The sequence below is a fragment of the Sarcophilus harrisii genome, chromosome 4 (genome assembly GCF_902635505.1).
Source record: "Sarcophilus harrisii chromosome 4, mSarHar1.11, whole genome shotgun sequence".
Lineage (NCBI taxonomy): Eukaryota > Metazoa > Chordata > Mammalia > Dasyuromorphia > Dasyuridae > Sarcophilus > Sarcophilus harrisii.
The window spans coordinates 357,466,417-357,493,471 of NC_045429.1; the positions used below are offsets into that span (position 1 = coordinate 357,466,417).

The following is a 27,055-nucleotide window of genomic DNA, read 5'->3' on the forward strand; positions in this document are numbered from 1 at the left end:
AATATTGTTATACATATATTCTAATTTTTTTTGCATATTTCCTTATGAATCATGTTGAGAAAGAAAAGTAAAAAAAGACAAAAATCATGAGAGGAAAAAAAAACACTAGAAGATAGAAGAAACGGGGGTGGGGGGGGTGGGAGGGAGGCGGGAAGAGGGGAAGTAAATATATGTCAATTCACATTCAGTCTCCATAGTTTTTTCTCTGGATGCAGAAGGTATTTTCCATCCAAAGTTTATTGGGATTGCATTACTGTCCATATAAATAATTTAGATTTACACTTTGCTTTAAAGTTTCTAAAGCATTTGCACTTATCATGTGTGGTAAGTGTTGTAGGAATTATTATGCCTGTCTTACAGAGGAAATAGCTTAGGTGAATTGTTCCTGCTATCCAAGCTATTGTCAGAAGTGACTTGTTAGCAGGTCTTTCTCATCCTAAAGCTTGCACTCCATCCAATAGGACAAAATGCTTCTCAAGGAAGGCTAGAGCTGTCAAGTTGGCTAAACATTGGGGAAGTAGGATGTAGAGGTAAAGATGGAGTTAGGAGGGGATGGGGCAAAAAATGGCTCAAAGGTACAGGATGATGAAGCGTTAATGAGGCTATTTCCTCAGCTAGAGTGGGAAATGGGAACAAAACAGAAGTCAGAAAGGGACTGATCTGTGGAAGGAGTCTCAATCAAGGAGAGAATCTTATTGACATTCCTTTCATAGTCCCATCCCAGTGTCTCTTTCTTGGTTGGAACTGTGTTCTAGCTTCTCTTCCAAGATCTGTAACATTCTCATCCTTCTGAGATGAAGATTGCCAATCACTGCTTGAGCTAAAGAAAGGTCAAAAGCAGGAAAATGGTGGAACAATTGTTAGAGCACAAAGAAATGCAGGCAGTAGAGTCACAAAGAAGCCATGTCTGAATTCAGATCTGGGTTAAAACCCAGCTCTGTTGCTCACTACATGAGCTTGGGGAAACCACTTAAATTGTAGGGACCTCATTTCCATTAACTATAGAATGAGGGTGTGGGGCCAGATGACCTTCCAAGTCCCTTCCAAGTCATCCACCCAAAATCCAAACATAGGAAAGCAACTAAAATCTGCCACCATAAAAAACAAACAAACAAAAAAACATGAATCCTCTGTTCATCTTGGATAAAAATTATTCACTAACAGGCATGCTGGAACCAGCTCTTACCTGCTCAAGAGAACAGATTGTTAAATGTTCTTTGTGAGCATTTATATCTCAAAAATCAGCAAAAAATACAAAACATGGCTTGACTTATTTTGTTGGCTATTAGACTAGATTTAATTTAGTGATGAAGAAAATGTTAATAATGAGGATTAGGTTTAAAAGTATATAACGCATGTGGTTTCTTTCTTCCAGACAGACAGTTGTTAAAAATTTACCAGCACAACACTGTTAATACAACCCAAAATAGACCACCACACACTGGGTTACAAAAGAGTCCACTTTATTGGTCACTGAAGGGTCAGTTCCTCTTCTTGCTTTTGCCTGTAACCTTGGCAGGGACAATGACTGGTGCAGTTGCCTGATACAAAGCAGAGGAGATCTTGTTGATGTAGTAAAGACCGACCATGGAGAAGATGAAGCTGCCCAGGGAAGGAGGTAAACAGGGTGTGTCAGTAACCCAAACATCAGGCCCAGTAACTGAGTCCTTCAGGGATATCCCCCCGGGGCATTTGTCCAGAAATGGGGATAGAGAAATGGGGAGGTGGAAGTAGGGAGATGGCCTTTATGACCTTCTCTCTCCTTTGCTGCTCCATTTTGGGGGGTGAGTGCCTCATGGCAGCACCCTCAGCACTGCCACCCTGGGAAGGCCTTTGGGCCTGGTTATGACGGGCAGAGGCCTGGCAGGTGAAGGGAGATGCTCGTCACCACACTGGCTGTAAGATGACTACAGGAACCCATGGGGATTGTCTAATTCATGGCTAGGGAATCATGGGTCCTTAAAAAACTGAAGTAAGTTAGACAAAAGAGCACGAGGCAGTAAGGAAGGTGAGAGAACACGGAAGCAGCACGATGCCCGGACTTACCAAGTGGTCACACAGACTCGGTGGATGAGGCCGGAGGCAAAGAGAGCCAGTAAGAGGCAGATGAGAACTAGAAGGGAGGAAGCAGAGGGCAGAACTCAGACTGAGGGCTCAGGAGGAATTTAGGGCCACACAGGGGGGGAACCCAACTTGGGGCAATTCATCATGTCTTGATCCTATAGGAATAACCAGAAGAGGCAACATGGCAAAGGGCAGTCGTCCTCCCCAGCGCCAGACGGGTTCAAGTCGCAGCTTAGCCCCCAACAAGCTTATCTCTCTTAATCATTCAATCAGAGGGAACTCAGGCCCAGACTTGGAATCAGAAGATTTAAATTCGCATCTGTTTTGGATCTTGACTTGGGCTGTGTGATCATATCAAGTTACTTAACCATTGTCTGCCTTAATTTCCCCACCTGTAAAATGGGGATAATGAAAGCATCTGGCTCAGAGGGTATTGTGAGGACCAAAAAAGATACTGTTTGTAAAAAGAGCTTAGCATTGGGTCTGGCACATAAGCAATAAATGCTTATTCTTTTCTTTTCCCATCCCCTTCCTCTCTCCTAAACCTATTTCCTCATATATAAAATGATAATACCACTATAGTAGCACTAACCTCCAAGGGCTACTGTGAAGCTTAAATGAATTTTTTTAAAAAACAAAAAACACCTGCATATTTTAAAGTGCTGTATATGTTCTTTGTCATAACTATTAAATTATCAGGGTTCTAGCCTCTTCTGGAGAATCAGCCAACTACTTCTCTTTGCTGGCCTCCATCTCTAGGTCTGGATAGAAGGAATCCCAAAGGCCTGCAGCAGGACCAGTTAAGATTTAAGAGAAAGGATCATCTGGGGAACATGAATGGTTTCAATTTTATGGACTAGAGGTTTAAAAGAGGTGTATTTCTGTCTAGGATTTAGGGGCACAGCTTCACTAAAATTTACTGTATATATTTAACATATATCAGGATCACTTGCTATCCTGGGAAGTCAGAAAGTGAGAGGAAAAAAAACTGGAATGAAAAGTTTTATAAAAATGAATGTAAAAAACTATATGTGTATTTGGAAAAATAAAAAACTATTGGGAAAGAAGAAAAAAAAAAAGTACTGTGTACAGATGCCATTTGTCCTGTCCAGAGGAAACTTAATACAGTGGATATATCATTGGGCTTAGGAGTCAGAAAGGTCTTTCTGACCTGGCTTCACATCGTGCCTCAGACTTTCACAAGCTGGGTAAGTACTGAAGCTCACCGGCTTCAGTCGCCTCATTTATGATATGAAAGGATTGGATCCAATCTACTCTGAAGCTTGCATTAAATAAAAAAATCCAGTCAACTTTCTACCACCTAAATAGTCAAGGAGAGAATTTAAAAATCTGCTCTGTTTGGCTTTGGGGTAGGTAATTTTTAGAATGTGTTCAATTATTTCAATACAAAAGCTCTGTGGTGAGTGTCTGCTTCAGAAGCTAGAAAGCAGTCTAGCTCTGACTCACTCTTTCTGGGGAGGAAACTGTTGTTGTCAGAGATCTAGAGGTAGGATCCTGGCCCTGTCATTAAATCACTAATTACCTTTGTGACTGGGGGCAAGTCACTTAACCACTATGCACCTCAGTTTCTTCATCTGTAAAGGGAGAGAGTTGGACTGTGACCTCTCAGGTTCTACCTGAATCTATGGCTCCTTTTCCTTGCCAGAAAAAAAAAAAAGAAGCAAAACCTGGAATAAAACTGTCCATCTGTCTGGCTCACACTTTTCCTGCAAAGTAGGTGATGAATTATTTTGGCTTCAGGGGCCTTCTTTACTAGCAGACACAATATAATTATAATAATGATGATGATTGTAGTTATATGTAGTACTTCAGAGTCTGTAAAACGCTTTACAAATTTTAACTCATTTTATCCTCACAATGATCCTGAGATATAAGTTCTATTATCCCCATTTTACAAATGAAGAAACAGTCTGAAACCAGTTGAATGACTAGATTGTCCAGAATCACAGCTTATAAGTATCTGAGGATGACTTTGAACTCAGGTCTTCCTGATGCCAGGCCCAGTACTACGTCCATAGTGCCACCAAGCTGCTTTCCTAATGCCCCTAGTTTTTAGTGTTCTCTCTTCAAATTATCACATATCTACTTACCTGTTTACAAATTGTATCCCCTAGTAAACATGAGATTATTCAGAGCAAGGTCTGGTTTTTTTTTGTTTGTTTTGTCTTTTAACTTTAGCACCCAGCACAGGACAGTTCCTGGCAAATAAAAGGTACTTAATAAATCCTTTTTGTACTGGAGTAGATGTTTGACCATTAATGGAGAAGGGAAGGAAAATTGTATCTGTAAGCCAAGTCCTACATAACATGTCACTCCCTTCCCCTGATTATCTCCTATATATTCTCTACAGTTCCCCTTCCCCAATCAATCCAGCTCTGTAGGAGGAAAGGGCTCCAATATCCCCGTGCCCACCAGACACCTCCAGACTCTCACTTACTCTCAGGGAAGATCTTGGCTTGGAACCCTTTACCAAAGACCAGGTTCTCCAAATTGTTGAAGGCCTGAGGTGAAGAGGTTAAGGAGGATGGAAATGACACATTTCATTGACTCTTTGAAAGTTACTGAATATCATCCTTAAAACAACTCTGTGATGTTGGTGTTATATAGGTTCTCTCTCTTCACCTATTATTTCTCTCCCTATGTTATCTATCTCACCTATTATTTCTCTCCCTATGTTATCTATCTACCCATTTATTTATATTTATATATTTGTTTCCATCTATATCTCTACTCTCTCTATATATATCTCACCATATATCTCTCCATTTATTTCTGTCTCCCTCTCTCTCTCTATATATATAAACATTCATACATATGATCTGTACATATGCATATGTACAATCTGTATTCACTCATCCATCTCCATTTCTTGACATCTCTACTTCTGTATCTCTACATTTCTCTCTGTTGCCATCTATGTTTCTCCATTTCTCTCTCTCCATCTATCAGTATCTCTACTTCTAAATCTAAACATCTTTATCTATGTGTCTCTCCATCTATATGACCTGTACATATGCATAATCTGCATTCATTCCCCGGCTCCATCTATGGATAGCTCCCCATTTATCTCTACCGTCTCCTTCTCTCTCTATACATACGTAAGATCTGTGCATATCTATGTCTCGTCTCCACCAACTGACACCATCTATCTCCTTATCTATCTCCCTCCATTTCTCTTTCCCGGCACGCGCATGGAGGTGATGCTCACAAGCAAAGGCCGCCCCCTCTCGGGACAAGGATACGGTGAGGGAGAAGACGAAGAGCGCCGAGCCCAGCAGGCCCCCCTGGATGGTGAGCCACTCGGTGGAGGCCAGCTGCCGGCTGTACATCTGCATCCCGGCAAAGAGCAGCAGGGACAGGAGCGAGGAGAGGGCCAGGGAAGTGCCCGTGCCCACGACTGAAAGGGGAAGACGAGGACAGTTTGCCGGCTAGCTCCTAATGACTCTCCCCCGGGCTCCCCAGCAGCGCCCCAGTCGTGCCAAACGTCCTGTAGCGCCGCGTCTCCTACGGGGGCGCTTTCTCTGCGGGCCCCAGCCCCCGGGGACCCCCTGCTCTGAAGGCCTTTCAGTGCACAAAACAAAAGGCGGGGTTACTTTGGAACTGCTGCTCACGGCAAGGCACGGTTACGGGAGGTCCCGGCCTTCGGGCCGGGCCTTTCCCGGGCGCCGTTTCACAGAGGAGGAAGCCGATGACGCCCACCCGTGTTCTCCAGTTTCCGGGCTAACTGCTCAATAACGCGCCGGTAATGGCCGGCTCTCCCACTGACACCCACGCTTCCCAGATAACGCCCCAGTCAACCAATCAGTCTCTGAGGAGACAGCGCCGAGCAGAACGCTGGCCCCGAGTTCGAATCCCGATGCCTCTAGGTAGCCTCGGGACGGTCATTCCGGCTCCCTGAACCTCAGTTTCCTCCTCTGTAAAATGGGAATTAGAGGTGCACCAGGGTCCTTCCCGCGCTCAATCTCGACCGAAGCCCTGCCCACGGAAGCTCGCCGGCCACGTCAGCACTGCCAAGGCCCCGGGCTCCGATCCAGCAGCGCTCCCACTCCCACCCAGGCAGTACCCGGGCCAACCCGAGCCGACCCTCCCCGGGGATCCCAGCCAGATCATGCCCGGTCCCGTTACCCATGATGCTCCGCGTGCGGGTCGGCTCGGCACCCCCTGCCCAGAGAAAGGAAGAAACCGAACCGGACTCGGAGAGTTGTGCGCATGCGTCAAGATTCGGCCCTTCCCCCCTCCCCCCTTCGACTCCTCCTCCTTGTTCCCGAAAACGTCGCCATCTGTCGGAGAGGAGGAAGAAGTGCAAGGAATCCGAGCTCCAGCCGCCGCCCCTGCCCTGTCACTCGGCTGGTCCACAGAACACTCTAGCCTGTTCTAGTGCATGCCAGTCATACGTTCAGCGCCCGTTGTACTCATCTCTTGTGCCCTGCCGGATCCGATACCTCCAGTTCCCCCTACATCATCCCGGATGTGTGGGTGTCCAATTCAGCCCCATCCCCCCCTCCTCCCCGATGCTTGTTGCATAGCGGATTCCAGGATGCGCCTCCCCCACAGACCCCAAGGGCCCCGGGCCCGTCCCCTCCCGAACGGGGCCCGCCTCCCTCTGGTCCGGCAGCTCCGAAGGGGGAGGACTGGGGGAGGGGGCGGTGGGCACGTGCCCACCGCACAGCTGTTTGACAGGCGTAAACGTGCTTCAGGGAGCGGGATGACAGCGTAGGAAGAGCAGTCCCCCCAAATCTCCGCCTCCCCACTTTCTAGGTTATCCTCCCCCTCGCAGGGAGCCACGTGGGGGAGAGTCCCATTCTTCCATCACACCCCCTCCCGCCACCCCCGGCACCACCTTCCGCACCCTCTCTGCTCTCTGCGCCCCCCCCCCCCAACCACCCGCGCTGTTAGAAGCCGGTCCCTGGAGCATGCGCAGTGGTGCCCCACCCCAAGCCCCCCCCCCAGCCGATGTTCCCTCCCCCACCCCCTACCCCACCCCGACTCCTGCATTAAGCCAGGGGGGCTCCTAGGCGAAGCCTGGATCGGACACATCAGGCACTGGAGGAGGGGGGGGGAGTTGGGGGGTGGGGGTGGGCAGGGAGCATCCCGAGAGCCATGGCCGAGGGTGAGGATTTGCAGACCTTTACTTCCATCATGGATGCGCTGGTCCGCATCAGCGTGAGTTGGGGACGGAGGGGGGACAGTGGGGACCTGGTGGGAAGCCGGGGCGCAGTGGTCCCGGGCGAGGCACCGGGGGGCCGAGTCAGGGACCTGGAGCTGGCGACAGCCACCGAACAGGTGGAGGGGAGGGTCTGTTGGAGGTGCGGGTGCCGGGCTGCAGCCCCGGAGGCAAGAGGAGAGAGGTGCTGGGGTGGGAAGCTGGGGGCAGGTGGGAAGAAGGACGGGGAAGAGAAGATACGAGGGGAAGCTGTTAACGGGGCTGTCTAGGGGATGGGACTTGGGGAAGCTGTGGACGGCCGCTGGGGAGGCTCGCCAGATGTCGAGTTGGGGGAGAGGGGCGGCTTAAGGCACAGGTCCGGACGACATTTACCCGAGCTTTCGGGTTTGGGGTAACTAAGAAGGGGGCTTGACAGGAGGGATGGAGGGATGTCAGAGGGGACCAATGATACTCTGGAGGGGAGTGTGTGCTTGAAGAACCGCTGAGAGGGGATCACTAGAAGTGATTCCCCTCGAGGTGTAAAGCTCCCTTTCTACCTCTCCCCTGACCGCACCCCGTGTCACCCCCGCTGCCCCTCACCCCTACTCTCACCCCCCACCCCCGTGCGCCTCCGAGCCCTGGGTTGTCATGGCAACCCCGTGCCCGGCGCTCCCAGGGGCGGTGCCAACCCGTCTCCCCCCCACCTCCTTCCCTCCCTCCTTTGTGTCAGCTGCGCCCCTGGCCGGGATGGCTGCTAGGAGAGGGAACAAGGTGAGGTTGGGAAGGAGAGCGTGAGGAAGGGGACAGCTGGGGGGCCCCCACTACCACGGAAAATGGGAGAGGCTACTTCCGGTGGGGAGGGGGAGGGGGCGGGGCCCTCGTTACCCCCAGCTCCCTTGGGGGGCAGCTAGGGATGCTGTGCTGTTGGAGGATGGGAGGCGGGGCAGAAAGCGGTACAGTGGGATGGCGACGGTGGGAGGTGAATCGTACCGAGGGGCGATCGAAGCTAGCAGACGGATTGGTTCGGAGGTCTGAAAACGCTGCAGGGTCAGGGAGGCGGAGGAGGACAGGGAATGGAGCCCTTAGAAAGGACAGGGACAGGAGAGGGAGCAGCCGCTGGCGGAGCGCTAGAGAGAATTGGGCCTGGGATCCATGCAGTCTAAGGGATTGTGTCCTTGAGCAAAACGTCCGTGCTTGAGAGAGGGGAGTGGGGGCGGCGGGCCAGGTGAGGAAGGGGGGGGGGGGGCGGAGAAATGCGGCCGGGTTGCTGCAGAGCTAGGAAAGAGGAGGGGATGGGAATGGGGAAAACCATGGCCCCGCCCACAGGTCTCCCTGTGCCGACCCTTTCCCTGTGAGGGAAACTGAGGCAAGAGGGGTGTTGTATATCGGAGTGTGCAAGGCAGGGCAGATCAGTTACTAGCTTGACACTGGGGTTGGGAGCGCAGAAGTGGGTGGTTGGATGAGAAGAGTGGGCTCTTTCCTTTCCTGCCTTTTTCTCTGGAGATCCTGACCCAGCCGTTCCAACCTCATACAAAAATCCAAATATCCGGGCCTTTGGTTTTATCCAAAGGTCTAAAATGAGGTGAGGGAAAAAAAAATGCCAGGCCCCTTACAATCCTTTCTCCCTTTCTTCCCCCTTCTCCTTCATCCCTTCAGACAAGCATGAAGAACATGGAGAGGGAATTGCTGTGCCCTGTCTGCCAAGAGATGTACAAGCAGCCACTGGTGCTGCCCTGTGCCCACAATGTATGCCAGGCCTGTGCCAGGGAAGTTCTGGGACAGCAGGGTTATGGGACCCACACTGGGGATCCCAGCTCTGAGCCCACCTCACCTGCCTCCACCCCTTCCACACGAAGTCCCCGCCTTGGCCGTAGGACTCTGCCCAAAGCAGACCGCCTGGACAGGCTGCTCAAGTCAGGTGGGGATGCTGAATTCAGCTGGGAAAGGTTGGGTGGGGAGGTGGGTGATAATCAAAAAAGACCATAGAGCAGGAATTGTCAGAGTGAAGGTACACAGAAAAGCTAAAGGTTGTCTGCCTGAGAAATGAGGGGAAAAGGGGGTGAGGGACAAATTTCTTCTCTGTCTCCTTGTCCAGTGATATTTCGGTTTCTGCTGATGAAAAGGCACCTGTTTAGGGGATAATTCTGTTTGTGTCCCAGCTGTGGCACCAGCTGTGGTTTGAGAATTGGAATTAACACATACCCCCTTTCCCCTCTCTCCATCTCCCTCCTCATGCTCTCCTTCAGGTTTTGGAACATACCCTGGCCGGAAACGGGGAGCCTTGCACCCCCAGATTGTGATGTTCCCATGCCCAGCATGCCAGGGTGATGTGGAGCTGGGCGAGCGGGGCCTGAATGGCCTCTTCCGTAACTTGACTCTAGAGCGGGTTGTGGAGCGGTACCGTCAGAGTGTGAGTGTGGGTGGTGCCATCTTGTGCCAGCTTTGTAAACCCCCACCTCTGGAGGCCACCAAGGGCTGTACCGAGTGCCGTGCCACCTTCTGCAACGAGTGCTTCAAGCTCTACCACCCCTGGGGCACTCAGAAGGCCCAGCATGAACCTACCTTGCCCACCCTCACTTTTCGCCCGAAGGTGAGCAGGTTTTGCCAGTCAACCCTCTGGGTCCCTCTGCAGATGCCTAAAAAGCTAGAGAGGGAAGTTCTGTATAGCATTATGTCAGCTGCAGTATGGTGCTTCCTTGCTACCAAGGGCCCTGGATATGTGGGCACCCAGAGAATCATTGAGCAATCTGCAAAATGACTAGATGTTTATCTAAAAACGCAGTGTGCGCCTGTATCCCCGCACAGAAACACACCCAATTGACATCTTTGCCACTGATAAAGTATTGGTGACATACTCAAACAAGGAACTGGATAAGCAGTTTGGTGCTAAGTGCACCCGGAATCCCATCCTGTATTTGAAGGGTATCCATTTACTACCCAGAATGATGCTCTTAATTTTAGATTCCTCCTTGCCCCTAAAAAAAGCCCCTCTCGCTGTAGTGCTCCCTAAGGCTGTTACAGTCCAGCTGTTCCCAGGAAAAGTGCTACCTCTGCCTTTGGCACCTAAACATGGGCATCTGGGAGACTAAGAAGGATTTCTTAATGCAGTTGCCTTCTCTCTGCAGGGTCTGATGTGTCCAGACCACAAAGAAGAAGTCTCTCACTACTGCAAGACATGCCAGCGGCTAGTGTGCCAGCTCTGCCGGGTTCGGCGAACCCACAGCGGGCACAAGATTACACCCGTGCTCAGTGCCTATCAGGCTCTGAAGGTGAGTGGTTGTCATTCGTTAGCCCCCTCCTCTTCGCCTCTCCCCACCCCACCACACAATCACTCTGTGCCACACTGATCTGATCTTTCTCACCACGGGGGCAAAAACTCCTCCTGTGCCCGGGCATAATGCCCGCTTCTCTCTTCCTTCACAGGAGAAACTGACAAAGAGCCTGACATATATTTTGGGAAATCAGGACACTGTACAAACCCAGATCTGTGAGCTGGAGGAGACAGTGAGGCACACAGAGGTGAGGGAGGGCACAGGGGCAGGCGTGGTGCCAGGGCAGGGTGGGTAGGGCTGGCTAAAGTGTCACAGAACTCTGATAGTTCTGAAAGGAGATAACTTTGGAGTGCCTTGGAATTGTCTGAGGTGATAAGTAAGCAAAAGTTGTCGGGTACTTTGGTGCATGTGGCAAGGTTCATGTGGATTCTAGTGAATAGAAAGATGCAAATAGGGACAGGTGGTCTAGGGAAAGTCCCAAAGGGAAGTAGCATAAATACCCTAAGAATTAATATTCAGCCCCCAAAGGTTGGCACAGATGCCCAGAAAATTGGCGTAGTTGTTGGGTAGCTGTAGCATTGATGTTTTCTGCCAAGTTGTTTGTTTTGGATGCCTAGGGGAATGGGCAATGATCCAGGCGAAGTGCCTGGCATGAGTGAGCAAGGGTCCACCGAGGGGCCGTGCATCTTGTCCCTTTACCTCTCAAGGTGAATATAGTGTTAATTCATATACTTAGGGGACTAGCAATGATGCTGGATGCCCAAAAAGTTGGTAAAGGGCCCAGTGGAAGAAAGGTGGAAAATCATGTGCCTTGTGCCCTTCTCTTCCCTTGGGCAGGTGAGTGGTCAGCAAGCAAAGGAGGAAGTGGCTCAGCTGGTGCGGGGGCTGGGTGCAGTGCTGGAAGAGAAGCGGGCAACTCTGCTGCAGGCCATTGATGAATGCCAGCAGGAACGGCTAGCCCGGCTCGGGGCCCAGCTCCAGGAGCACCGGAGCCTGCTGGATGGCTCGGGACTAGTAGGCTATGCTCAGGAGGTCCTCAAAGAGACTGACCAGCCTTGTTTTGTACAGGCTGCCAAGCAACTACACCACAGGTACTCACCGGGCACCATGCTAGGAAGCCCTTCTCCAGAACCAGGCTGAGACCAAGGCAGCAGTAACATGGAGGGAAGGGGAAAGGAGGAGGAAGGGAAAAATAAAGTTCTTCGTGTGCAGACAAGTGACAGCAGATGCCCGTGTTAATGAAAAGGGTAGAGTTGGTTCTTTGAGCTTCCAGGGATTATTTGGACGCTCTGAGAAATATTACAGAAGAGGACTGAGGCTTAAGGGGCGGGATGGGCTCCCAAACCCAGAGCTAGGGCCAGAGCCATCTATGAGATGTCAGGGAGCTGGATCCGGTGCCAGGGTGCAAGAGGTGTGAGGTCTCTGCTGACCACCATCACCTGCCTCCTTCTCTAGGATCGCCCGGGCAACAGAGGCTCTTCAGAATTTCCATCCGGCTACCAGCTCCTCCTTTCGCCATTGTCAGCTGGATGTGGGGCGTGAAATGAAGCTGTTGACTGAGCTCAGCTTCTTAAGAGGTAATGAGGTGGCCAGACCCTGTCCCCTCTCCCATCTCCCCTAACCTCTCCTCCCTCTTCCTGGCAGCGGGCCCGGGGGGCAGTGTCCACTTCAGAGAGCTTCCTCCCTGCCCTGCCCTCAGCCTCCCCAGTGCCCAGCCCCTGCTCAGCCCCCGACCCTGGCTCCATTGAGCTCCGCTCAGCGCTGCTTCTCCCTCTCTTTGTTTATAGGCTGTGGCCACGGCGGAGTCTGCTCCGGAGCACCCCAGGCAAGTCACTGGCCCCTGCCCCGGGGGCCCTGCCCTCCCGCTGGGCCCTCTGTCCTACTTTGCCCTGCTCCCCCACCCCCAGAGCTCTCCTCATTTCGCCACCTCTCTGATTTTCCTACCATGAGACCTTTCCATGGTCCCTCTTGACTTGTGACCATTGACTCCTCCGCCAGCGATTCTGCTTCCTTTCTCCTGGCCTTTCTCCTTTCACTCACCTTTGTCTTCCATCTGATTTTCACTTTCCTTTTTCCGCTTTTGTTCCCTGCTCTCTCCCTTCCATCATCTCTTTGCTTCCTCTCCTTATTCTTTTATTGATTTGTGTACTAGGGATCTTTCCCCTTCTCTCTCCTTTCTCATTTTCTTTCCTTGTCCCCACTCATCACTTAGAGGTCAGTTATAGGCCCAGGATCCCTCCCCCCCCCCCATTTTACTGATGAGGAATCCAAAGCCCCTTAAGATCCAAGTGACTTGCTCAAATTATCCTGCTAAGCAGCAGCAAAGCTAGGAAGAGTGTCCATCCTGCCTCTGGCTGCCAGGCTAGTTAGTTCTCCCTGCTATACTGTGCTTCCTCTAGCATCCATCACTTGTCTATCTCTCCCTGTCTTCTTCCTCTTCCTCTCTAGATTTTGTATACCTTCCTATTCCTATCTCCTAGATGCTTGCTCCCTGCTTGTCCCAGCCTGGGTACCAGTGTCTCCATTTCCCAGCTTCCTTCCTCAGGAATCCCCCACCCCTCACTTCCACTCACCCTCCGGGCTCCCGCTGCCCGCCCTCTCCTTTCCCCTTTCCCCCCCGTCCCATCGCCGGCCCTCCTATGTCCTGACCTGCTCTTTCTTCTTGCAGTACCTGAGGCTCCTGTCATCGATACCCAGCGCACCTTTGCCTATGACCAGATTTTCCTCTGCTGGCGGCTGCCCCCACACTCCCCTCCTGCTTGGCACTACACTGTGGAGTTCCGGCGCACAGATGTCCCTAATCCCTCAGGCCCTGCCCGCTGGCAGCGGCGAGAAGAGGTGAGAGGGACCAGTGCTCTGCTGGAGAACCCAGACCCAGGCTCGGTCTACGTGCTTCGGGTCAGAGGCTGCAATAAGGCAGGGTATGGAGAGTACAGTGAGGATGTCCACTTGCACACCCCTCCTGCACCGGGTAAGCTGATGGGCAAGGGCTGGGGACTGGGACAGGTATGGATGCTAAGAGAACAAGTGCTTAGGGATTGTAGAATATACGAGAGATAGCTTGGTCCTGTAGGAAGAGCTTTGGAGGAAACAGCAGAAATCTAGATTTTTAATACTTCTCTGACATTAGCTGTGTAATCTTGGGCAAATCACTTAGCCTCTCTGTGCCCCAGGTTTTCCTTATGTGTTAATGCTCTATCCTGCCTGTCTCACGGAGTTCTGGGGAGACTATTTTGCAAAACTTAAAGCATTCTGTAAATGTGAGATTTTTTATAGGAAGCAATAAATTGCTCCTCTAAATCTGTTTTTTCAATTAATGACCCATGGGCAAGTCACTGAAGCTATTCAAATCTCAGTTTTCCCATCTGCAAATTGGGGACAATAGCAGGAAGGACAAAGTGGAGAGAGAGAGCGGGCCTGTGACTTAGGAAGAGCTTGATCCCAGTTTCACCTCTAAAGCCTACTTGGCCATGTGATCCATTTTCATCCCTAAAGTCTACTGGTCATATGATCCTGGGTAATTCACCACTCAGTGCCCCAAGAAATTCTCAGACTTATATGAGTCCAAACAGTCGGTAACCTGGGTTAGTAGGAGTTCTAAAAATCAGGGGTCCTCCAACTTTTTAAATAGGGGGCCAGTTCACTGTCCCTCAGACTGTTGGAGGGCCGGACTATAGTAAAAACAAAAACTTTGTTTTGTGGGCCTTTAAATAAAGAAACTTCATAGCCCTGGGTGAGGGGAATAATCATCCTCAGCTGCTGCATCTGGCCCGCGGCCTTAGTTTGAGGACCCCTGAATATATCATTGAAATGAGAGACCCAGTCACCTCACCCCACATGACTATCAAAATCCCAATAAATTCCTGTGTTACTATAAGGCATCTAATCTATTCTGTCCTGTTATAAGATTTAAACAAGATAAGGGTTGTAAAAGGACTTTGTAAATCTCTGATAATTTAAATCTAAAGCACTAGAAAGTGAGCTTGTCCAGTTTATTGTTACAAAGCAAAGAGATGGAGGTGAAAATGAAAGAGAAACTAAGAGATGGGCACAGCGACTCTAGCCATGGAAAAATATGTGCAATGGGATAGAGGCAGAGGGTCCCACCTATTGGGCTCGGGAGAGTACCCATTACTAGAGACAGCAGAGGAGTGGTTGGGTCTGGGACTCAGGGTGGGGGAATGACTTGTACTCTTGCATAAACATTCTTCCTGGGGTTCCATACCCATCCTTTGCCTTCTATCTTCATACTCACTCCCCATTCCTATTTCCCCTCATGGCCCACTGTCTGTCCTAGGAATTAAATCTCCAGGTTTCCTCTCTCTTTCTACCCCGCTTGAGCATCTCACCCAAACCATCCAGCTCAGGCATTGTGCCCAGGCCTGCCCCTCCATTATGGTCCCTTCACTCCTCCCCTCCCATCAGTTTGGCTTGAAATGAGGAGACATCCCGGGGACATTCTCCCAGAGGATGCTCCCCTTCCTCCTGCTCCCTTTGAATTTGGACTGACGCCTTGCTGAAACCCTGAACTCCCTGGGCACTGACAATTCTCCGAGCCCCCTCCCCATGCTTTGCTCCTGCTTTCCCCATCCTCCTGTTCTTCCGATCTTGCCCACTCTCCCCCAGTTCTGCACTTCTTCCTGGACGGGCGCTGGGGTTCTAGCAGAGAGCGGCTGGCCATCAGCAAGGACCAACGGGCAGTTCGCAGCATACCGGGAGTTCCTCTGCTCCTGGCAGCCGAGCGACTGCTGACAGGCTGCCATCTGAGCGTGGACATCGTGCTGGGGGACGTGGCTGTGACCCAGGGCCGCAGCTACTGGGCCTGTGCGGTGGATCCAGCCTCCTACCTGGTCAAAGTGGGTGTTGGGCTAGAAAGCAAACTGCAGGAGAATTTCCAGGGAGCCCCAGACGTGGTCAGCCCCAGGTCAGGCCACAGAGCGGGACTCGGGGGAGGGGGTGGGAGCACCGGGGCCCAGGAGGGCTGCGGGGGACAGACAAGGGGACCGAGCAATTGTCCCCATGGGCATGTGGAAACCCAGGCCTTGGGGGCGGGAGAGGCCTAGGCAGCAGGCTGAGGGCAAAAGGGAAGGGGCCTGGGGCTAAGGACTAAAGGGCAGGAGCTCAGGGCTCAGACCTTGGCTCCCCTACTCAGAGAATTTGGGGGAACTTTCTTCAGCTATAAAAGGAGGGGCTTGGGCTGGATTCTTTCTAAGGCCCCAGTTATATATATATATAATGATCCTTTTGGGGGAGGGATGTAGGAGGAGAACATAGGAGAAGACGATGGCGGAGAGGAGAAGAGGACGGTCGGTCCCTGATCCCATCATCCATCATCAGCCCTTTGCTTTGGACCCTCCCCTAGGTACGACCCAGACAGTGGCCATGACAGCGGCGCAGAAGACGCTACCGTGGAAGCGTCTCCCCCTTTCGCCTTCCTGACCATCGGCATGGGCAAGATCCTTCTGGGAGCCGGCGGCAGTGGCGGAGCGGGGCTGACGGGACGAGACGGGCCTGGGGCTGGCTGCACCGTCCCTCTGCCCCCCCGCCTGGGCATCTGCCTGGACTATGAGCGGGGTCGGGTCTCCTTCCTCGATGCTGTGTCTTTCCGCGGGCTACTCGAGTGCCCGCTGGACTGCTCGGGGCCTGTATGTCCAGCCTTCTGCTTTATTGGGGGTGGTGCAGTCCAGCTGCAAGAGCCAGTGGGTATCAAGCCTGAGAGAAAAGTCACAATCGGGGGCTTCTCCAAGCTGGATTGAGCCCCACAGACATGGTGGGTGCTATGGGTCCTGTTCTCCTGGATTCCTGATCTACGCCACACCATGAGCCCAAGCCCCGGCCAGGCTCCCAGAGCCTTGGGGGCACCCTCTGCCCCGGCTCCCTCCCCTTAGGATCTTTTCCTCCACATCTCCTCTTAGTTGCCCCCTTGTCCCCTGACCAGTTTCTGTCAGTTCCTCCCTGGTACTGCCTCCTGTAACCCTTCCATAGGGCTTCATCTTACTCCCCGTCCGTCTCCTTGGCTCGGGTATGTCCTCCACTATTCGTAGGTACTGGGCTGCCTGCCACCTTTTTCCATTCTCTCCTGGCCTAGGCATAGGATCTACTGAGTTTACACGTCCCAGGAAAAAACTCAAATTTCCTCGCCCATCCTGCCTGGGCATCTTAATCAAGTCACCCAGAATGGGCACTGTGCCTACTATATCCCCTCTTGCTACTGTACCTTGATTCTTTCAGTCTGGCTTAGATAAGGGATATAGGTCTGGGGGACACTTCCCAGGGATGATCACCCCCCAATTTCTCACTGATGCCCCGCTAACTTCCCTGCTCTCTGCCCGAGGTTGGCAAGATCTTTGCTGGCCTGGCAGGGCCCAGGCACTCTATCCCAGGCGGCCACAGGAAGGTGCCTGCTGGGAGCAAGGGGCTGGGGCCCCTTCCTGTCGTGCTTGCTTTATCGGGGGTACCCCAGTTTCTCCGGCTGCATGTCCTCCTTTCCCTCTGCATGTTTGGCCCCCCATTCCCCACTGCCAGTGTGCCAGCCTTCCCAGGGCCCCTGATGGGCAGGGCCCAGTACCCCGTGGCGGGCGAGGCTGGGCAGCATCCCCGGTGCCCACCCTTTATTCCCTGTGGGCGGGCAGTGCTCCAGTCTGTGCCAACGGCTGTTATTTTCACAGTTTCTACCAATAAAGGAAGATGCCAGACACAACCTGGTCTAGCCATTCCTTTCAGAACCCCCCTTGCCACCGTTTACAGGAATGGAAAGAAGGACTCTCATTTCAGTCCTGAGAAGCTGGCTGGCCACTAGACCCAGGCCCAGGGGAATGAGAGTTCCCTGAGGGGGGAGGAGACCTCGGCACTAAACAGTGGTCTTTCCCAGGAGCTAGGGCAGCCCCCAGCCCCCCTGTCTCCCAGACAGGGACACACAGCGTGCACAGGGAGGGCAGGGCAGGGGCGCCCGCACTCACAGACTGCACAGACCCACCACGCTCACCCAAGGCCTCCCAGCACCCCCACACCCTTCCTAGCAGCACCAACAGTGCCATGCCGCAGGTGAGCGCCAGAGGGCACTGTCCCTCCAAGTGGAGCCCGCCCTGGGATGGGCAGGGGCCTCTCCCCCGGGCCGCGCGCAGCCAGGCCTTAGCCACCCATCGGTCTGGTAACAGCGTGGCTCCTCAGCAGGATGGCACCTCTCATTCCCAGAGTGGGGGGAAAGGATGGACCCCAAACCGCCACAGATGGAAGGGGGGGCCCTGACAAAGCCAGGAGGAGCTAATTCAGGAGCTGTTGGGCAGCCTTTAAAATGGAGGGCACTGGGGCTGTGCCAGTGCCCGGATCTAACACAGCCCTTCTTATCGAAGCTCTGTTGACTCTGCGACTGTTATCATTGCTCTGGGATTTACTTAACACCAAGTCAACTAAGAATAGAGCTGCCCCTTGGCACGGGGCCAGGGGCGAAGGAGGGGACCTGGGCTCCACCTGCTTTGGTGTGAGAAGAAACCCCTTTCTGGGTTGAGCCAGCATAACCAAGCACGTCTGGGGCTGGGGCCAGGGGGAGGAAGGGAGGGTGAGGCAAGATCACTCCTGACACTAAGCTCTCCTCTCTCTCGGTTTCGTTTCCTCCTTCCTTCTGGGAATCGTCAAAAATGGAGTGACAGGCAAGATTTCTGACAAACCGAGGCCTTTCACACTACCAAGTAGTCCTAGATATTGTTGCCAGTCTTAGAAGGCGTCCCAGTCACCCAGCTCCTTACAGCTCCCCCTTTTTGCCAAGACTAGCAGTCCCCTTGGAACACAGCACACAGGACGCTACAAATGGAATGGACTTTGGGGCGGGGGGAGAAAAATCTGGAACTTCACTAAAAACTAGAAGAGAAGTGAATGACTCAATGAGATGTCAAGAATCAGTCAAACTTAAAAATAAAAAAAATAAAATTTGGAACTCAAAATTGCATAAAAGTGAAAAAAAGGGGAGAGGGGGAGAAATGGACCTTCAGAGATTGTCTAGCCCAATTTGCTTGTTTTTACAGATAAGGTAACTAAGGCACAAAGAAGGGAGTCATCGATACCCAAGGTCAAACAGCTAATCTAGGGCAGACTAAGAAGCCACCACCTCAACTCACATGCTTTACTAATGCACTCACCTACAGCAAACATCTCCTTCTCCCTATTTCAAAATCCCTGACTCATTTCCCACATCCCCTCTACATTCATTCCTCTCCTATGGTCTCTTCAGCTTTTCCCTCAAATCCTTATTGACCTTCAAGCACCTCTATCCAGTATTCCCCAGTCCAAGACATAAACTGCTCCCAAATTTCCCATCAGGATCCTCCTCCCTCCCCCAAAACACTCCTACCACTATCTACGGGTCCCACTATTACACCTATAACCTAGGACAAATCCATTTAAACTTTCTTACCTTCACTTCCTCTGTAAAATCTGGAGACATTGCCCACCTGTAGTCCCAATTTCACACCACCCTCCCTCCTTTTCCAATTCTTGCCCCATCCCCCCAAAGCAGCTCTACCCCAAGCCCACGGGGACCTTTGAGGTTTAAGGGTAGTTAGCGGGTGGGCTGGGTCGGACGAAGGAAGAATGAGAGGTTTGGAGATGTCCTCTGTGTGTGGGGGTCATCAGTTTTATTCAGTCACATACAATTCCTCTTCCCCCATCCCTACCCACCCAGGCTCCTTCCCCTCAGGATCTGGCGTGACAGTGGGATAGCAGCAGGCAATCTCTGACAACTTCTGGAGATGGATTATGGGCATGGGGGAGGGGGGTCTAATGCGCCTTCCAGGAAGGGCCCCTCAGGGCACTTCCCACCCAGGACTTCTCACTTTCCCTTCCAGGGAGAGCAGGGGAAGTGCTCTCGGCAATGCTTGGCCCTAGGCACAAGGCTGGCACTATTCCTTTACAGGTTAGCAGAAGTGGCCACTGGATTCACGTAAGAGAGGTTGTTGCCACCATTTCCAGGAGAGATCTGAGTGGGGAGGAAGGAACATGTGTGTGTTACATTTTTAAGGGGTACGGGGAAGAGGTGCTAGAGAAGGGCATGGTGCCCCCAGTATCCCCCTTGGTGAAGCGCTGGGATGAGGGCAGCAGGGTCCCCTACAGGGTTAACCCAGACGGAGCACCTGCCCGGGGCCCCACCAACAGTTCCATGCGACTGTAAACAGCGTCTTTCCCTCCCTCTTCCCTTGGCTCCGCTCTTAGCCTTAGTCTTCCCACCCCCACCCTCTTATCTCAAGCTCCTTTAATTCCCTCCTCCCCCAAGAGCGGGACCAGACAAAGAGCTGAAAGGCCGAGGAGTGGGCAACATAACTCGGAGAGAGTAGGGAAGAGTCTCCCTTCCCCCACCCTAAGCTTTAGCCCAAGGTGGAGAATGGTAATTATTTACCAAGTGGCCTGAGCCTGATGGAGGGAGGGAGAGGAAAGGGGAGTATGTGGGGAAAATAGAAAAAACTGCCTCTGGGCCTTCTGGGAATTGCCGCCACCCCCCCTCCACCCCACCCCTTCTAATCCCGATTGAGTTTTCCTGTCTTCCCATCAAAAACAAAAATAAAACCAAAATGTTGGCCCCTCTCCCCTAAGCATTTGCAAATTTACCATTCACAGAACCATCCTTGCAGCCTTGAGGGCCTAGTACCCCACTCTCCCCCCAGGCAGCAGAAACCACCCATTCTGCCCTCTGGGCACCTGGGCAGTTGCCTAGACAGGAGCCAAGTCTGCTGAGCCGTGAAGTGCTTGGTGCAGGCACCATGGGCACCCAGTGTCCCTGGCACCCTCCCGAGGGAATAAAGGGGAAGGGAGGTGGTCACTGGCTCCCTGAACTCCCTTTGTCCTGACTTCCTGGACCATCCACTCCCAGGCCCTCGGCCCCTTTTCAATCCTTCCCCCCAGTGCTGGCCCTGTCCATCCAGCAGAGACTACACTCCTGTGTTCTACAGTGCCCACTCCTCTTTGGTGTCTGTTTGAAATCCTTCAGATTCTCAGTCCACTGTGAGGTCCACTTCTCTGTGCCCATTGCGCACTGAATATATCCCGAGTCCCTTGACTCCATTCTAAGGTCCCAATCACACTTGCCTTCCCAGTGCCCACTGAGTATAAATTCACCTCTTCGTAGGGACTGCGCTTGGTGCTGCCTGGGGGCACATATTGCCCATGGGTATGATAAGTGGGGTACTCATTCATGGGATGATAAGAATCTTGGGATGGGAAGATATCCAGCTGTCCACAGTGTTTCCGGCGGAAGTAAGATAGCCCCTGGAGTGGTGGAAATAAAGGCAAAGGGGCACAGTGAGTAATGACTAGGGAGCCAAGATGGGGGAGGACCCAAATATCTGGGCCGGACAAAGCACTTACCAGGACAGCAAAGTGGAAAATCGCCAAAGCAAGCAGGATACAGACTATCACAAGCAAAGCAATGGCATAGCCAGGCACACCAGAGTCAGGAGATGAGGCTGAATTCCACTCACGGACTAGATGGGAAGAGATGGAGTGTAAAGGAGTCTCCCAGGGTGCTGCGTCCCCATCTTCTTTAAGACCCCTGCTCCCCTCCCACGGAAAGGAAAGGTGTTCTGGGAGACTGTGTACTTAGGTCAAAGGAGACCCAAAAGTATGGGGCAATAACCAAACCTGGAAATATGAATTCCTGGGTTGGGGGCAGACTATTTGGGGAAGACTCCAAGTTCTCAGAGAGTGCCTGAGTAATGACCCTGGCAGAGATGGGGTAGGGGGAGGCAGTAGGAAGGACACCCAACTTACCAATTATATCTGATGGTGAAATAGTCAGGTTGTAGAGATTACTTTTCTTCACATTTTCAGCAAACAGTTTCTGTACTTGACTGGTTGTGATGCTGCCCGCTTGGAAGACCACAGTACAGTCTGTAATCACAGAGCCCTTTCTGGGCACAGGGAGATTTGCACCTAAGTCCTGTAGGTTCCAGCTCCTGGTTGAGAATACTTTCCCCTCCTTCTGGAATTGGTACTCTTTCCCATATCTAAGCTGGTATCCTACCCACCCTCAACACCACCCACATCTGTAGACTGTTACCTGAATTGGAGCAGGTGAAAAGTCACAAATGCCTTGTCTTTGTAGATCTGCCGCAACTAGGAAAAGAGAAGGAAGAAGGAAGAAAGATAGCCAGGTGTTAGAGGATTAAATGGCTGTTTGGAGGTGAGGAAAACAGTTTGATTTCCCAACCCATAAGGGAGAGGGTGGTACCTACCAGACCACTGATAGAATTCTTCAATTCTTGGTAGTAGAAGGAGCTGGGATTTTCCAGAGAAGAATTAAACGGCAGATTGCTGATGACGAATGAGAGGAAAAATATGGCTCTCTCATCAATGACAACTGGGAGGTAAGGGGTACTTTGGATGATCGTAATGGGTTGTGATATGGAGCTGTGATTATTGTCAGGGGCAGATGTGACTTTCTGGTGAAGGGTTGAAGAAATATTCTTCTGATTACCAGTTGTTGCTGTAATGATTTGGGTACTTTTTGTAGCTATGGTGACATGATGACTAGTGGGTACACTGGAGGTGTGATGGTCAGGAGGTGCAGATGTGTTGCTATGGTGACCAGGGGTTATAGGGGAGGTGTGATAGTCAGGGGCTACTGACGTGTGACTATAGTGTATAGAGGTTGTGGAGGAGATGTGACTGCCAGGTTGTGTAGTTGTGATGCTGTGGTGGCTGGAGTTGGAGCCGTGACCGTCAGGACGTTCAGTTGTGAAGCTGAGGCGACCAGAGGCTGGGGAGGAGCTGTGACTGCCAGGTTGTGTAGTTGTGATGCTGTGGTGGCTGGCGTTGGAGCCGTGACCGTCGGGACGTTCAGTTGTGAAGCTAAGGCGACCAGAGGCTGGGGAGGAGCTGTGACTGCCAGGTTGTGTAGTTGTGATGCTGTGGTGGCTGGAGTTGGAGCCGTGACCGTCGGGACGTTCAGTTGTGAAGCTAAGGCGACCAGAGGCTGGGGAGGAGCTGTGACTGCCAGGTTGTGTAGTTGTGATGCTGTGGTGGCTGGAGTTGGAGCCGTGACCGTCGGGACGTTCAGTTGTGAAGCTGAGGCGACCAGAGGCTGGGGAGGAGCTGTGACTGCCAGGTTGTGTAGTTGTGATGCTGTGGTGGCTGGAGTTGGAGCCGTGACCGTCGGGACGTTCAGTTGTGAAGCTAAGGCGACCAGAGGCTGGGGAGGAGCTGTGACTGCCAGGTTGTGTAGTTGTGATGCTGTGATGGCTGGAGTTGGAGCCGTGACCGTCGGGACGCTCAGTTGTGACGCTAAGGCTACCAGAGGCTGGGGAGGAGCTGTGACTGCCAGGTTGTGTAGTTGTGATGCTGTGGTGGCTGGAGTTGGAGCCGTGACCGTCGGGACGTTCAGTTGTGAAGCTAAGGCGACCAGAGGCTGGGGAGGAGCTGTGACTGCCAGGTTGTGTAGTTGTGATGCTGTGGTGGCTGGCGTTGGAGCCGTGACCGTCGGGACGTTCAGTTGTGAAGCTGAGGCGACCAGAGGCTGGGGAGGAGCTGTGACTGCCAGGTTGTGTAGTTGTGATGCTGTGGTGGCTGGAGTTGGAGCCGTGACCCGTCAGGACGTTCAGTTGTGAAGCTGAGGCGACCAGAGGCTGGGGAGGAGCTGTGACTGCCAGGTTGTGTAGTTGTGATGCTGTGGTGGCTGGCGTTGGAGCCGTGACCGTCGGGACGTTCAGTTGTGAAGCTAAGGCGACCAGAGGCTGGGGAGGAGCTGTGACTGCCAGGTTGTGTAGTTGTGATGCTTTGGTGGCTGGAGTTGGAGCCGTGACCGTCGGGACGTTCAGTTGTGATGCTGTGATGATCAGATGTGGGTTTGTGTGTGCTAGATGAAACTATAGCATGTGAGGTCATTGCTGTTGTGCTGTCATTCTCTGTACTTCTGTTGCTGCTGGTTCTGTCTGCAGCTGTAGTTGTACTTGTTGTGCCAGAGGTGCTGTGGAGGACAGCTGTAAGAAGTTAGAGACAGTAGGTTAAGCTGGAGTTCAAACTAATCCGGGAGAAACAACAGACCCAGAGAGATTTAGGCAGAAAGTAAAAGAAAGAAATTTTAAGAAGGGGATGAGTGTGAGTGGAGAAAGCCCAAAGACACCAGATATTACTTCACCTTCCTTGACTCCGTTGCTGGCCCATAACTTCCGTCTCTGGGTTTCTGCTTCTAGTTTTCTTCCATTATTGCTCTGTTCCCCCTCCCCAACTTCCATATCTGCCACACCTCTCCTTCCTGCTCCCCCCAAAAATATTCTAGGTAAATCAACCAGGATTCCTCACTGCCCACTGCCTAATCTTTCCAGCAAGGCCCCTTCTAAGTCTCAGGTCTCTGTGACCCTTTCTTCTCCTTCCTGTGCTTTTGCCCCAACTTAGGGACCCCCAGATCACCCTCACACCAGGATTCCCTCTTTCTTTAGCTCCCTCTACAGAGATAAAAGAAAAACAAAACCCTAGCCCAGGGGCAAAAAACAAAAACAAAAACGGTCCGAGCCAAGCCACCCCTTCCCCATCAGTTTTTCCTCTGCCCTCACCTGTAAGTAACAGGAACAGTACAAGGACCAGGGTGGGTTGGATGCCTGGGGTCATGGTGGTAACCAGCGGAGGAGAGCAGGGAGCAGGCAGGCCCGGGTTCTGCCCCAAAGACTGGGTCGGGCTCTGGAGCCCGCTGCTTTATACCGGTCCTCAGCCAGAGGCCCCGACAGCCCCAACAGGTGACAGGTGACACAACCCCGCCCCCCCCTTCGCAATCCCTCCTCCCCTTCTACTTTTCCTCCTCCTCCCCACACATTCCTGACCCCTCGGGTACACTGGGCTCTAGATAGCTCAGCCCTTTGAGTTTGTTCTCCACCTGGCCGTCACCTCTCATCTCCTTTCCCTCCCTCCACGTAAGAAGGGAGTCAGGCTACTTGGAACCCAGATCTTCTTGGACCCGGGGGCAGTGTCTGGGCTGAGGAAAATGGAACGGAGATGAAATAGGTTAGGTTAGTAGCTCTGAAACCACAAGGGTTTAGGGCTGCAGACACTAGAGCATCTTCCAGCCCCCAGAGTCCCTGATTCCCTGGGATACAGGTTTATTTAGGACCTTTCCCAGGACCAACCCGCCCCCCCCCCTCCGCTCCTTGTTGGGTCCCCAGCAGAAAGGAAAGTTGAGTTTGGAATAGCTACCCCCCCTTTCCCGAAACAGCCTCACCCATTGCCAGCCCCTCCCAGTTCGTTCTGCACGGTAGATCGGGCCTGAAACCCGACAGTCCCCGCCCCAGGGTGGGTTTTTCTGTATGCCTGGTTGCCTTCTGGATTTTCTCATGGGCGGGGGGGGGGGGGGGGGGGACGGGAGATGGGGGAGGGGGAAAGGAAGAAGGAAGTAATAGACAGGGTAAGATCTTTGGGGTCTCTCCACGCCCATCCTCCAATTGCGCGCACCAGAGGTAATAGGTCTATTCTGCCCTCTAGTGGTCACCTGTAGCCCTTCATGGATTAGGGAAGGAGATTGTCGGTAGCTAGGGGGAGAGCCGAGCGGGTGAGGGGAGGGCCAACGTCTGCTGAGGAAAGTGGGGAATTGGAGACACAGTAGAAGAGCCACCCGGGGCATGGGAGAAGTACCTAACGGTGCACAAAACAACACCAGCGTTAGAGGTTAGAGAGACCTGAGGGCAGATCTGTGCACAGTCACTAACTTCATCTCTGAATGAATTTCCTCTTTTATAATATGGGGGATATATTTTCACTCCTTTGTTGTTGTTTGCTTGCGTTTTGTTTTCTTTCTCATTTTTCCTTTTTGATCTGATTTTTCCTGTGCAGCATGATAATTGTGGGAATATATAGAAGAATTGCACATGTTTAATATATATTGGATTACTGGCAATCTAGAGGAGGGGGTGGAGGGAAGGGAGGGAGAAAAAAATGGGAACACAAGGTTTTGCAAGGTTGAATGTTGAAAACTATGCGTGTGTTTTGAAAATAAAAAGCTTTATAAGAAAAAATATATAATGTGGGGAATAACAATCTGTGTTATCCAGTTTGTGGGTTTGTTTTGAAAAGCAAATCAGATAATGTGTATGTATAAAAGGCTTATTAGGGAAACCCTATAAATTGTGATATCAGTGTCAGCTATTACTATAATTATTTTAGTATTCCATTTTTATCTTTGTAAAGAAGGAACAAAAAAACAAATTTAAAGCAAGAAAGGATTTCAGAAGCTATGTGGTGGGAAGGCAAGGGGAAGACTTAATCATTTCTATAGTATCCACAATATGCCAGGCACTGTGCTAAGCATTTTTTTTAAAACAAATATCTCATTTGATACAATCCTACTAAGTGGATGCTATTATTATCTAATGCAAATGCTCATTTTTTCAGGAACTGAATCCCAGAAAAGTGAAATGAATTGTTCACATAAGTACTGAGGAACAGAGTCAGCATTAGTGTTATGTTTTCACCCTTTACAAATATTTTGATAAGATTTAAATCAAACACTAAGCAATGATAAAAGAACAACTCTGTGTCATATACTGTTCTGGGTGCTGGAGATACTTGAAAAAAGCAAAATATTTCTTGACCGCAAAGAGCTTCCATTTATATTCAAGAAGCAACATAAAGAATCACAGAATTCAAGAACTGGAAAAGTTCTTGGCAACCATCAATCCAACCAATGCTGGAACAGAATCTTCTCTATAACACACAAACAGTAGCTGTTCAGCCTCTCTACTCATAAATGTCTAATGAGGAACAACCCACCATCTCTTTAGGTTGTTCATTTCCCTTTTGGACAGTTCTAATTGTGGGAAGAATTCCTGACATCTAGCCTAAATTGTCTTATTTATACATTCCATTCATTAGTGGGGCTTCATATTCTTTCTCTGAGGCCAATAATTAACAAATCTAATCTTTTCAGGTTAGGGACAGCATTTTAAATACTTACAAATATATTCCAGTAGATAAGTGGCCAAACTAGAGACACAGACAGTTCTCAAGGAAAGAAATGGTAGCTGTCAAACATCACATGGAAAAATTACCCAAATCATAAGAGAAATGCAAATTAAAACAACTCAGAGGTTTTACTTCATGCCCATCAGATCAATAAAGATGATAAATAAGAAAAATGATGATTGTTTGAAGAAATACACCTGAAAATATGTGTATACTAATTCACTATGGGTGGAGATGTCAGTTGGTCCAATCATTTTGGAAAACAACCTGGAACTATAACCCCAAAGTCACTAAACTGTATATATTCTTTGGCCCACAATTCCACTATTGGGAATATATCCCAAAGAAATCAAAGAAAGCTAATCCTACATACAAAAATATTTATAGCAATAGTTTTCTGTTACAGCCAAGAATTGGAAAGAAAGAGAATGTTAATCAATTGGGAAGTGGCTAAACAAATGTAACAGATTCTGTATCCCAAGGAAATCATAAAGGAGGGAAAAGGACTCACATGTACAAAAATGTTTGTAGTAGCTCTTTTTGGGATAGCAAAGAACTGGAAAATGAGTAGATGCCCATCAATTGGAGAATGGTTAAATAAGTTAAGGTATATAAAGGTAATGGA

General features: G+C 51.1%; 3 protein-coding genes across 5 annotated transcripts; 1 reads left to right on the forward strand and 2 right to left on the reverse strand.

Annotated features, from left to right (window-relative positions):
- Positions 1 to 1,442: 1,442 nt before the first annotated feature.
- KRTCAP2 (keratinocyte associated protein 2) lies at positions 1,443 to 7,000 on the reverse strand. The gene is made up of 7 exons (XM_031968675.1): positions 6,926 to 7,000; positions 6,608 to 6,754; positions 6,211 to 6,421; positions 5,328 to 5,482; positions 4,523 to 4,586; positions 2,047 to 2,113; positions 1,443 to 1,602 (listed from the first exon to the last, which is right to left on the reverse strand). Exons 1-7 carry the CDS (start codon positions 6,998 to 7,000, stop codon positions 1,482 to 1,484), a joined length of 840 nt encoding a protein of 279 aa, XP_031824535.1. The 3' UTR covers positions 1,443 to 1,481.
- Positions 6,924 to 17,188, forward strand: TRIM46 (tripartite motif containing 46). Of its 3 annotated transcripts, none has more exons than XM_003768063.2 (10): positions 6,924 to 7,248; positions 8,885 to 9,146; positions 9,475 to 9,818; positions 10,354 to 10,497; positions 10,652 to 10,747; positions 11,338 to 11,591; positions 11,956 to 12,077; positions 13,169 to 13,471; positions 15,127 to 15,424; positions 15,863 to 17,188. In XM_003768063.2, exons 1-10 carry the CDS (start codon positions 7,186 to 7,188, stop codon positions 16,254 to 16,256), a joined length of 2,280 nt encoding a protein of 759 aa, XP_003768111.1. In that variant the 5' UTR covers positions 6,924 to 7,185; the 3' UTR covers positions 16,257 to 17,188. The 3 variants fall into 3 exon arrangements, with proteins under 3 accessions (XP_003768111.1, XP_031822563.1, XP_031822564.1); XM_031966703.1 differs by lacking the exon at positions 6,924 to 7,248 and adding an exon at positions 7,925 to 7,999; XM_031966704.1 differs by lacking the exon at positions 6,924 to 7,248 and adding an exon at positions 8,172 to 8,257.
- Positions 17,189 to 19,109: 1,921 nt separating this feature from the next.
- MUC1 (mucin 1, cell surface associated) lies at positions 19,110 to 24,179 on the reverse strand. The gene is given in 8 exon segments (XM_012548217.3): positions 19,110 to 19,471; positions 20,605 to 20,754; positions 20,854 to 20,969; positions 21,256 to 21,395; positions 21,545 to 21,600; positions 21,720 to 23,333; positions 23,335 to 23,462; positions 24,036 to 24,179. Coding segments are annotated over 8 exon segments (2,328 nt in total). The 5' UTR covers positions 24,091 to 24,179; the 3' UTR covers positions 19,110 to 19,402.
- Between the last annotated feature and the right edge of the window lie 2,876 nt (positions 24,180 to 27,055).